At 41.3% G+C, this 12591-nt stretch overlaps 2 protein-coding genes across 2 annotated transcripts in view; both read right to left on the bottom strand.

The window, feature by feature from the left end:
* ARMC10 (armadillo repeat containing 10) overlaps positions 1 to 12591 on the bottom strand; it is a 48922-nt gene that overhangs the window by 10781 nt on the left and 25550 nt on the right. The window contains exons 2-4 of the mRNA XM_055420718.2: positions 11612 to 11760; positions 8340 to 8474; positions 5135 to 5311 (exon numbers count right to left, since the gene is read on the bottom strand). Of these exons, the coding sequence (XP_055276693.2) occupies positions 5135 to 5311; positions 8340 to 8474; positions 11612 to 11760 (461 nt within the window). The remainder of the gene's footprint in view (positions 1 to 5134; positions 5312 to 8339; positions 8475 to 11611; positions 11761 to 12591) is intronic.
* LOC148778324 (COX assembly mitochondrial protein homolog) lies at positions 10385 to 10798 on the bottom strand. The gene has a single exon (XM_088834149.1). It carries the CDS (start codon positions 10742 to 10744, stop codon positions 10490 to 10492), a length of 255 nt encoding a protein of 84 aa, XP_088690275.1. The 5' UTR covers positions 10745 to 10798; the 3' UTR covers positions 10385 to 10489.

Below are 12591 nucleotides of genomic sequence, written 5' to 3'. Positions count from 1 at the left end.
TTTATTTTATATTGTACTGTATTTTATTTATAGTGTGTTTGTTTCAGGTGTATAGCAAAGTGATACAGTCACATATATATATATGTGAATTAACAAAAGCAGTTCCCGTCTTTTGATGGGGAGTTCGTGGTTTATAATATAAATGGCATTATTTTGAGAGAGGGATAACTTAGGTAAGGCATTGGGTTTTTTTTTCTTTTTGCAGCTTGAGGCAGTTGTAAAATAACTTAATGTAGCTTTTTGCAACTGTGTATTCTATAGTATTTTTTTCATTTGGTGATATTTTAACTGTTAATGTTTATGGCATTGTGTTTTGTACCATTTATTAAATTTTATAAAAAAAAAAAGATGTCCTTTTCATCATAGGGGACTGGAATGCAAAAGGAGGAAGTCAAGAAATACGTGGAGTAACAGGCAAATTTGGCCTTGGAATACAGAATGAAGCAGGGCAAAGGCTAACAGAGTTTTGCCAAGAGAACGTACTGATCATAGCAAACACCCTCTTCCAACAACACAAGAGAAGACTCTACACATGGACATCACCAGGTGGGTTTGGGCCTGTGGGCTTTATTTCCCACAGTGAAGCATGAGGAAATCCTGCCGCCTTGTGGCCACGTCCCATAACTACAACAGGAAAACCAGTGCCTATGGGCACTTCACTTTCAAAAGGCTTCTGTCATTGTAACTGATACCTGCCCTCAACAAAAGTCCTGGGGTATGCAATGCAAAGATAATTCACAAAAGGGCAGACTTTCAGAAGCCAATTTGAAGAGGTAAATCTCATTCACACCAATTTCAAAAAGTGGCACCTGGAAACAAGTTAAATGTCAATTATTAGTAGAGAAATTCAATTCACAGCAGCAATGAGTTATTACTAGGGAACAGACAGAATGGCCACCGTAAAAAACTCTAGAAAAAGAAATTACTGAAAGAAATGTGGAGAAAAGGAAACCTCCCACGTTGCTGCTGGAACTGTAAATGGGTAAGAGCCACTATGGAGAATAGGATGGAGGTTCCAAAAAATACTAAAAACACAGCTACCACACAATCTGGAAATCCCACTCCTGGGTCACCTGGAGTAGAGTGAACCATACCTGGAACAGACAGGTGCGATCCACATTCACTGCAGCACTATTTAGAGTAGCCAGGACACACAAGTAATTAATATGTCCATGAACAGATGGATAAAGAAGCTGTGCTACATACATGGAAGGGAATATTACAGAGACAGAAAACAGGATGCAGTAATGCCATCTGCAGCAACAGAAGTGGACTTGGAGATGATCACGTGAAGTGATGTAACTCACAGAGAGAAAGATGGCTATGATGACTGATGGCTGGAAAGTAAAAGCTGATTGATATGGAGAACATTTTCCTAACAGAAACACACTCACAGATTTAAAAAACGAATCTGTCCTAACCAATGAGGAAAGGCAGAAGCCAAGGATGCACTATGACGGAAACATACCCACTAACAGAAATGAAATAAGACAATCAACAAGAACCTACCGTATAGCACAGGAACCTAGACAACACGGGAATAACTTGAAAAAGGTGCCCCAAAACGAGGACAGGTATGTCTACATATAATTCAATCAATGCACTGTACTCCAATATTGCCTAAAAATTAATTTTAGAAAAATGGAATGCCTACTCCATTCCCCTCAAGCTTCAAGGTCCCGGGCTGGCTCACATTCCTGGAGCCCAGGCAGACGTGTTCCAAGTCTGGACTACCATGGGGCTGATGGAGCTGTGAAGCATGCGCCAGCCAATGAGTCCCTTGGAGTTCTAGTGCCTGTTCCCCTGTGGATCAGATGACAAAGTCCAGAACAAGGCAGGACCTCCCACAGCTAAACCAGGGCAAATGCACTCCAAGGACTGTGGGATGGTAGACCCCTGAGACCCGAAGACCTGTAAAGGAGTCACCTTGAGGCGGGAGGCAGATGGGAATCCCAGGTAAAAGAAACTGGAGATTCATTCTCTATTGACCGAAATCCCAAGACAAGAATAGCAGGGCAATTAAGGGAGGAGGCTGGACCCTGCACAGACCACATATTTCTCATTCCCGAAGTCAGAAAAACTCCCTGACCACATACGTTCAGAAAAGGCTCCGTGAAGGCCCAAGGTGAGTCATGTCAAGAGATGTCCTACCCAGATGCCTTTGCAGTGGAATAAATCTTGGCTGAGATGTGAGTGCACACGTGGGAGGATCCTGAGATACACCAAATATGGACTGTGAACCAGGCCAACCATGACTGGCCAAAGGAAATCCAGAAGAAATGCCCCACAGAAGTAATGCAAACTACCACAAGGGTGTGACTCAGCAACTCGGGGACTCTCCCTCTGAGTCTGCCCGTGTGTCTGTCCAGACGCTGTTGTAGTTCAGTTGCTCAGTTGGGTCTGACTCTCTGCAAGCCCATGGACTGCAGCACATCAGCAGTCCTTACTCTTCACTATCTCCCAGAGTTTGCTCAAACTCCTGTCCATTGAGTCAATGATGTTATCCAACCCTCTCATCCTCTGTCGCTTCCCTGTCCATCACCAGCTCCCAGAGCTCACCCAAACTCATGTCCATTGAGTCAGTGATGCCATCCAACCATCTCATCCTCTGTTGCCCCCTTCTCCTCCTGCCCTCAGTCTATTCCAGCATCAGGATCTTTTCCAAAGAGTCAGCTCTTGAATCAGGTAGACAAAGTACTGGAGCTTCAGCTTTAGCATCAGTCCTTGCAGTGAATATTCAGCACTGATTTCCTTTACGACTGACTGATTTGATCTCCTTGCTGTCCAAGGGACTCTCAAGAGTCTTCTCCAGCACCACGGTTCGAAAACATCAATTCTTCAGCCCTCAGCCTTCTTTATAGTCCAACTCTCACATCCATACATGACTACTGGAAAAACCACAGCTTTGACTAGATGGGCCTTTGTCAGCAAAGTGAGGTCTCTGCTTTTTAATGCACTCTCTAGGTGCATAGCTTTTCTTCAAGGAGCGAGTATCTTTTAATTTCGTGGCTATAGTCATCATCTGCAGTGATTTTGGAACCAAGAAAATAAAATCTGTCACTGTTTCCATCCCCCTCTCCACATCTATTTGACATGAAGTGATGGGACTGGATACAATGATCTTGTTTTTTGAATATTGAGTTTTAAGCCAGCTTCTTCACTCATCTTTCACCCTCATCAAGAGGCTCTAGTTCCTCTTCACTTTCTGCTATTAGGATGCTGTCATCTGCATATCTAAGGTTATTGATATTTTCCCCTGCAGTCTTTATTCCAGCTTGTGGTTTATCCAGCCGGGCATTTCGCATGATGTTCTCTGTATGTAAGTTAAACCAACAGGGTGACAACTTGACATACTCCTTTCCCAATTTTGAACCAGTCCATTGTTCATGTCCAGTTCTAACTATTGCTTCTGGACCTGCATACAGGTTTCTCAGGAGGCAGGTCAGGTGGTCTGTTATTCCCATCTCTTTGAGAATTTTCCACAGTTTGTGGTGATCCACACAGTCAGAGGCTTTAGTGTAGTTCTGGTACACTGGGCTCTCAGTTTCAAGCCAGAAGGAGGATTTTCACCAAGGCTCTGCTTATCCCAGTAAGCAGAGTGAGATATGTGGAAATCCTGCTGCCCTGTGGCCACTTCATGTAACTATAATGTGAAAATAAGTGCCTAAGGATTGCAGCCATGAAATTAAAAGACGCTTACTCCTTGGAAGGAAAGTTATGACAAACCTAGATAGCATATTCAAAAGCAGAGACATTACTTTGCCAACGAAGGTCCATCTAGTCAAGGCTATGGTTTTTCCTGTGGTCATGTATGGATGTGAGAGTTGGACTGTGAAGAAAGCTGATTGCCGAAGAATTGATGCTTTTGAACTGTGGTGCTGGAGAAGACACTTGAGAGTCCTTTGGACTGCAAGGAGATCCAACCAATCTATTCTAAAGGAGATCAGTCCTGGGTGTTCATTGGAAGGACTGATGCTAAAGCTGAAACTCCAGTACTCTGGCCACCTCATGCGACGAGTTGACTCACTAGAAAAGACTCTGATGCTGGGAGGGATTGGGGGCCGGAGGAGAAGGGGACGACAGGGAATGAGATGGCTGGATGGCATCACCGACTCGATGGAAGTGAGTGTGAGTGAACTCCGGGAGTTGGTGATGGACAGGGAGGCCTGGCGTGCTGTGATTCATGGGGTCGCGGAGAGTCGGACACGACTGAGTGACTGAACTGACTGACTGGCTGACAGTGAATACATGCTGTAGGACATTAAGCAAAGGGAACCCTCTCAGGCTGTTACTGGAACTTAAATTGGTAACAGCCACTATGGAGAACAGTATGGAGGCTCCTTAAGTATCTAAAACAGAAAGCTACCAAATGATCACACAACCCCAGTCATGGGCATATATCTAGAGAAAACCGTAACTTGAAAAGAGACATGTACCCTAACCTTCACTGCAGCTGTGTTTACAATAGTCAGGATGTGCAAGCAACCAAAATGTCCACTGACAGGTGGATAAAAAGATGAAGTAAATATATACAGTGGACTGTCACTCAGCCATGAGGAAAGAATGAGCGTCAACTGCAGCGACAGGGATGGACGTGGAGACGATCGTACTACGAGAAGTACATCAGAGAGAGACCGTGTACATCACTGAGAGATGGCAACTAACATTTCCACAAATACACTACATTTTCCAAACAGAGACAGACCCACAGGCTTAGGAGACAAACTCACGGTGACCAAAGGGGAATGGTAAGTGGGAGGGATAATCAGGAGGCTGGGATTGCCAGACTGTCACGCAAAGTCTCCTTTTATCACAACAGTCCTGCATCTGGTGCAATCAACACTAGCTCCTTCCGTAAAGAGGAAACTGATTTTCATAAAACCAAATGAATATCATTCTTTTGATAAGAGAAACAACAGACCGTTTTCATAAGTTAATTTTGAAATTCAGTGTTAGGATATAAAAATAATATACTTTCTTGGGCCTATGAATGGTTTTTAATAATAAACTTTAAACTTTCTCTTTCTTTGAGGAACATCAACTTAAGACAGGTGACTTGTAAAATGAATTTCAATCTTAATAACACGGATGCAACAGCTGTTTGCACTGCAAATAATCACCCTTTTCTTCATACCTTGGTGCTTCCATTTCCCGTGACCAACACGTGGAACAGGTCTGTAATGTAACTGCTAAGCATGTCCTGGTGGTCATTGGTCACTGTCATGTTTGTTAACAACCTCAGTCCAGCCAGTTGCACAGCAGAGTTCAGGGGGCCAGAGATGACATCCTCACAGACTTGACTGATGTATACCTGGAGGTGGGAAAAAGGGGATGTTCTTAGAATCTCCAAAACTTTCCTGTTAAACCGTAACTCTTGCACAGTGGAGTCAGGTGACTGTTTAGGATGAGACTGACTCTTGAAGAAAGACGGCATTTCTATCAAGGTCTCAAACTTGGTCACTTTTTTTTTTTTAAAGTTCCCTAATTAATAGCAGGCGCTGAGCATTTTACAGATATACTCACTTCAGTCCTCAGACAACTAATGAGAAAGTGGTATTATGGTCATTTTATAGACAAGGACTGTAAACCGTTCAAGAAGCTTGGATTCTCTGCCCAATATAACAAGACAGTGGAGCAATGTCCAGACCCAGAGAACATGCTCTCAACACCAGTGGGGGGCCTCTCACTTGTTGGGGGCCTCCCAATTCTGTCTACCTTTCTGTGTCTGGGCATGTCAGGACAAGGAGGAAGATCTGTGGGGACATTTTGTACCATAGTCCGCACCTGAACTGTAGGATCTAAGGGCACATCATGTTAGAAGTAAAGAACTGGAGAGGGACACTGAATAGAGCTTTTCTTCAGAGCTCTTTCTTTTATGAGTAAGCAGAGGCAAACTCTATTTGGTCCAAGGTTGTTATTTATGACGTATAGGTAGAAGAATTACTCCTTTATAATATTGTAAACCACCACTGGCTAAAAGTAATGCAATGCTAGTCGTATGCCCATGTCACACATGATAGATCTAGACTAAACCTAGGGGTACAGAGAATTTTCTGAAACTCTATTTTCTATGTCTGGCCATAAGCCTTCCAGCTTGAAAAAATTATGTCTCACAAGTAATTGGTATTCACCTAAGTCTGAATTTCATCAAAAGTTCTAACTGGTAAGAAAAATTCCCTAATATAAAATGCTAAGGAATTACCAACTGTCCCATACGCCAGTACTAACTTAAAAAATGTATTCATGTTACCACAGAAACAAAAATGATGGCAGTGAAGCAAACTGCGTAAGTAAAACAGATTAAATTTTTAATCAGGTTTCAAAATCCAAGTGATATTTACAAATCAATCTGTCCTGGGTCACAATTTCATTATGCATCCATCCTTTAAAAAACGGCATTTCCTTAGCTTATTATAAATCATATATTTTCATAGGATGCTCCTGTCTTTCCAAGCATTTCCTAAAACGTGCTGAGCATTTACATCCTTACTGGCTCTTTTCTTCACTTCAGTTCTAGCAACAAGATTACCAAACAGGCCACCTCAGTTATTCCTGGAGTTTGCCTACCTCACCTTGTTCCTTTCTCTTGGGATTCCCTCATTCCTCGACTCTGGTAGAAACCTTGGAAAGTTTTATGAGCCAGCTCGGGCTCTACCTTTTACAGAAACTTCTGAATGAAAACTCTCTTTTCTGTGTATTCAACAATATTTTACTTGCATTTTTCCTTTAAGTAGTTCATCATGTTCTGCCTTGAATTACAATTCTTTCTGGACTTGCCTTATCTCTTTCTAGCTTCCTTATCCCTCTTTCTAGCTTTCTTACAACAACAGTTAATCATGTTCATTTCTAAACTCTGCAACACAGAGCATGAGCTCAATAAAAGTTGAATTAATGTTATTTCCTAACTTAATTTGTCTTTCTGCTGATATTATCTGACTTTGGCCTGGTTCCTTTTTCACACTTTGATTAAACTGAACGTCAAATTCAAAAGTCCACTGCACTTCTTATTGGCTTGTTCAGGCGCCTTCCTCCTCTTATTCTGTATAAAAAAATGAGCAGAAGACCTGAATAGACATTTTCCCAAAGACATACAAATGGTTTATGAAAAGATGGTCAACATCACTAATCATCAGGGAAATGCAAATCAAAACCACAGTGAAATATCACCTCACACTTATTAGAATGGTTATTATCAAAAAGTCAAGAAGTAACAAGTATTGGCAAGAAGAGAAAAAGGAACCCTTGTGTACTGTTGCCACTATGGGAACCAGTATGCATATTCTTCAAAAAATTAAAAATAGAACTGTTATATGGTCCAGCATCCCACTTTTGGGTATAGATCCAAAGGAAACAAATCACTATCTCAAAGCAGTACCTGTACCCCCAGGTTCATTGCAGCATGAGTCACAATAGCCAAAACACAGAAATAACCTAAATGTCAATTTATGGACAAATGGATAAAGGAAATGTAATCTGTATATACAATGGAATATCATTCACTATAAAAAAGGAAGGAAATTCTGCTATTTGTGAAAAATGGATGAACTGAGGGCATTATGCTAAGTGAAATAAGTCAGAGAAGACAAAAATCTTATATGTGGAACATGAAAAAGTCAAACTCATAGAAACAAAGAGTAGGATGTTCAGGTGAAGGGAAAGGGGAGATTCTGATCAAAGTAATAAACTTAAAAGTTATAAGATGAATACGTCCTGGGGTCTAATGTATAGCAAGGTAACTATACTTCACAATACTATATTGTATACTTGCATGCTCAGAGAGTAGATCTCAAATGTTCTCACCACACGCACACACACAGGTAATTAGAGGTGACGGAGGTGATAGCTACTGCTATATAGTGCATGCATGCTAAGTCGCTTCAGTCATGTCCAACTCTTTGTGACCCTATGGACCACAGACCACCAGGTTCCTCTGTCAATGGGCTTCTCCAGGAAAGAATACTGAAATGGGTTGCCATGCCATACTCCAGGGGATCTTTCCAACCTAGGGACTGACCCTGCGTTTGTTAAGTCTACCTGCGTTGGCAGGCACGCTGTTTACCACCAGCACCACCTGCAAGCCCAATGCTATGCAGTAGTGGTGATCATTTTGCAATATATATGTGTATCAAATCATGTTTTATACCTTAAACGTATACAATATTTATGTTGATTATATCTCAATAAAGCCAGAAATAATACATCTGGCTTTATAATAATAAATTCAATAATAAATTCTTGGCTAAAAGCTATAAAGTATGGTCTACTAAAATTTCATTACTTACCTTTTTCCTCTCTCATTTATTAGAAAACCTTACCTTCTGTAATTTCAGGTAACTTACCTTTATCTTGATTTGATTTTCAACATTCACACTCAGGTTATTCAGTGCATTTAAAGCTTTCTCTTTAATACTCTGATTGGGATTGTTGATTTTGCTTCCAACAATTGGAATACCACCCAATTCACGGATAACAATCTAGGAGGAAAAAAACAGAACCATGACTTCAATATGCAACCTCCCCTTTATTACATTCTTTACATCTACAAATTAATGACCCTTTGGAAATAATGTTCCCATATACAACCTCTAATTCCTATTTTTTAAAAAAGTGTACTACCCATAATTTTATAGCTAAAGAAACTAACTGAAAATAAATTATTAATATATGTCATATTTAAACTATAGCATGGAGATATACAATGAAGATTTGTAGAGCTACTACAGTGATCTCAAAGTAATTTACAAACAAAATAATTTTACTTTGATATAAGTTATCTCTCTCTCACAGGGCAATTTGGAAATGCATTAAGATTTAGAACAAAACTAGTGTTTTGCTGAAATGAATACTTTGGAACACTAATCCCTCAAGATGTAAACAGATATTCCAGTTTTAAAAAGGAGATTTGGGACTTCGCTGGTGGTACAGTGGTTAAGAGTCCACCTGCCAATGCAGGGGACACAGGTTCAATGCCTGGTCGGGAAGATTCACATGCCATGGAGCAACTACACCCGCGTGCCCCAACTCCTGAGCCTGCATGCTGCAACTACTGATGTCTGTGCACCTCGAGCCTGTGCTCCACAATGAGAGAAGCCACTGCGCTGAAAAGCCCGTGTTCACAGCAAAGAGAGAAAACCTGCAGGCAGCAACGAAGACCAAGTGCAAACAAAGGTCTCATTTAAGAAAGTAGGTTTCACAGATAAATAAGTTTGAGAAACTCTGGTTATAACAAGAGTAAACATGTCTCTTTACTGTGATGCAATCCTATGGTCATGTGATTGGAATCTCCAAGAGCGGAGTATTGACTATTGTACTTCTATAAACTTTATCCAAAAAGAAGATTGTTTTTCAACTGTGGGAAGGGAGGAACACTTATTAACATCCTGAAGAATTAAAGTTCCACACAGTTTGGAAATGATGCCCAAATTTTCAAAGAAAAAAATAATCCGGGGATTTCTCACAACCAGCTGCAACACTAAATATTATGTGCCTTCATCCCAACATTGAAAGAGGCATAATGCTTCATTTCCTACAAGAAAAATAAGCTGAAAATGACTCCTGTCAGGTCAAAACATGCTGTTCTATCAAGAAAAGAGATAAAGAAGCTTTCCCTCTGCAATTTCAGGTTCTTCCTAAGGACTTGTGGTTACTAGGAGACAGTCTTAAAAAAAACCAAACAAAACTGTACTATAAAAGATGAAGGCACCGTGACTGATGACAAGGGACACCAACTCCTATTACCCAAGAAAGTACTTGTTCACCAGTGGCTTCTCACCCACTCTGACTACAGTTTATAAAGGAATATAAAACTGTGGCATCAGAAATACCCTCAATATAGGCATGCTAGTAAGCTAGTCGCCATCTGTTATTTGTGTCTGCCTGGCAGCCCTCTTTCCACCGGGAGAAACACAGCACCTCCTCGATCCCAAACAGTTCCTGGTGAAACTGCTGGTCAACTGTGTTCACACCCTCCCTGCTGTTTTTGTCTGCATGTGAGCCAGGACCTGCTAATCATGGCCCAGGCCAGCCCAACAATCGAGCCAAAGGGTTGGCACTTGATACTTGTAGAGTAACTCCACCTTTTAGATCACGAGGGTCAAAGGAGAAAGCTTGAGAGGCCAGTAGCTGTCTTTCCATCCCTGTGAAGAAAAGCTCTTTGTGGCCAGAGAGACAAAAATTATTACACAAAAAGAAGTAGGGGCAAACAGTCAAAAGTCAGAGAGAGAGAGGGAGAGGTCCGATAATGCTTTCTGTAACCTTGACCTCTAGTCACACTTCTGTCTCAAACCAAAGCTATCCTTGGACGCCCAAGTTAACTGAGCTCAGTATTTTCCCTTTTCATTTTTTTTTTGAGATTAAAAAAAAATCTTTATTTCAGATAAAGTTATTTCCATAATTAAGGATAAAGGAAACGCACTTCCCTGAGTCCATTATTTCAGGTGACTGATTTCCATGAACACTGATGTTCCTGAGCATCATCTTGAATATTTGCCTACATGCTTGTGGGAAGTTTCTGTAGCCTTTTCTTGGTAGGAATTCCAGTTCTTCTGAATTCCTCCCTTTCCTTCAGGTATTCCATTTTGCATTCTTCATAAAAGGCTGGATCTTTATAGTAAGAGGTCAGACAGTCTTTCAGTGCAGAATTTTCTTTCCGGCATTTTACTACCATAAGGACTCCAGAGTCCTTGCAACACTTGGTGAAATCTTGAACTTGTTCAGAACATCTCTCTCGGGCCTTTTCTCTCATTATTTTAGGGATCAAAACATCTTTTTCGACGTGTCAGATGCTGCTCTGCGGGGTCGTGCGCCATGTCCACGCGCGGCCGCCCGCGAGCGTGGGGGGGCGGGGCCGCACAGGGGCGAGGGGAGGAGCGCGGCCTGCGCAGAGCGAGGCGGCCCCCGCGCCTCTGGCTTCCCCTCCCTTTTCATTTTAAAATAACCCAAGTTGGGGTCTGTCACGTATAACGGAGATGTACAAAATACACACATATTCCTTATATCTCTCTATAAATCTCGAGAGCTAACCTTGACACAATGGATAAAGACAAACTGAAATGAAGTATAAATTCAAAATTTTGCATTCATGACAAGGTTAACAAAAGGTATTAGCTGAAAATAATGACAAAAACTGTTTTACTCTTTCTCTATGGGAGGCTGCGGGGAAGCAGAAGCCATTTACATTTACACTGGTCCATAGGTTGTCAGAGTGTGGTCCAGAAAGCACCGACTTCAGAACCATCCTTGTCAGCCCTTTGTACAATGTAAAGCAGGTACTTAAATGTCAGATGCTTCTGTTGCTCCACTGCAGCACTGCTGAGTTGTGCACAATTAAAAAGGCCACGCAATAATACTAAGTGTTGATTAGATACACTTATTACAAACGTGACGCTGGTGACCAACTTCATAGATGTATACAATCTGATTGCTAATCGTATTACTATTAGGCTATGCTTTTTAGAAGTAAACAGACATTATTATTTTGTAGATATCTAACACCACACTATACATAGATGAAAAAATTGAGGCTCTGGCAGGTTAAGTAACTTATCAGAATCACAATTACTGTTGTGTGTGAGAATGGGAGGAGCATGTTTATGGAGACTAGGGTACTCACTTGGTTGGCTGAAAAGGCTGCATTGTTACCCAGAGTGACCAAAGCTCGTTCGATAATGACAGGATCCTCAGTTGATTCAAGCAGGTAAAGGAGTTTCTGAACTTGTTCAGCATTTAGGGTGTCATCATATGATCCACTGGTTAAGTCTTCTACATAAGAATAAAGTTATTTAAAGTTCATTTAAAATCAATATAAGACTTAAAGGAACAATCCTGAATCATATTCTGATGCCAAGCACAGTTTTGAGCACTTTGTATACCTTAACTCATTTAATTGTCAAGTAATCCCTTAGAAGAAGATACTATTCTGATTCTCAATTTACAGATGGAATACTGAGCCTTATAAGCATTAAGAAATTAGCCGATGGTCTTGGTACTTTTCTTTTAGTAAGGCACTGCATGCCAACAGCATTTTCTGTTTCTTCTTTCTGAAAATCAGGTACACCCGTCCAGTGGAACACTTCCCACAGGCATGGCTTCATTAAGAAACAGAGTTTGCATTTGGGAGAACTGCTCCGATCACAGGCCAGAGGAAAAGCTATGCAAGGGACACAGTCACGCTGCTAGCGAGGTGCTTTTGTTCAGTTTCTATGAGCAAGGCATGACGACTGTGATGCCAGAACAGTCCAACTGGGGGTGATGACAGCAGCTGTCACTCTAAGGAAAAGGGTGAGCAGTCAAATGCTGGATCTGCTCAGGACATTCTGAAGTTTAAAGATGGGACCTTTTAAAAAATCCTCTTTACAGAAATCTCCACAGGAAAACAGAAACTATTTGTATAATGCAGTCATTGTGTTATAAACATAGAACATGATTCTTTCCAAATTAAGCTATGAATACAGGTCAGACAGCACAAGTGGCCACAATACATTGCCCTCCGTGGAGTTGGGGGGGCGGTGTGTGCTGCAATTTACAATAGGTGCTGCTGTATGATATCATAGCTGTGCTCATCTATATACTGATGAGTCCTCAACCCTGATC

The sequence above is a fragment of the Moschus berezovskii genome, chromosome 3, assembly GCF_049115385.1.
Source record: "Moschus berezovskii isolate FMDL1 chromosome 3, NW_MosBer_1.0, whole genome shotgun sequence".
NCBI classification, from domain to species: domain Eukaryota; kingdom Metazoa; phylum Chordata; class Mammalia; order Artiodactyla; family Moschidae; genus Moschus; species Moschus berezovskii.
The sequence above is the reverse complement of the archived record's forward strand: the minus strand, read 5'-3'. Positions and strand labels throughout refer to the sequence as shown.

Excerpts from the sequence above, each read along its gene's own strand:
- LOC148778324 (XM_088834149.1), bottom strand. The coding sequence starts at position 10,744 with ATGAGAGAAAAGGCCCGAGAGAGATGTTCTGAACAAGTTCAAGATTTC.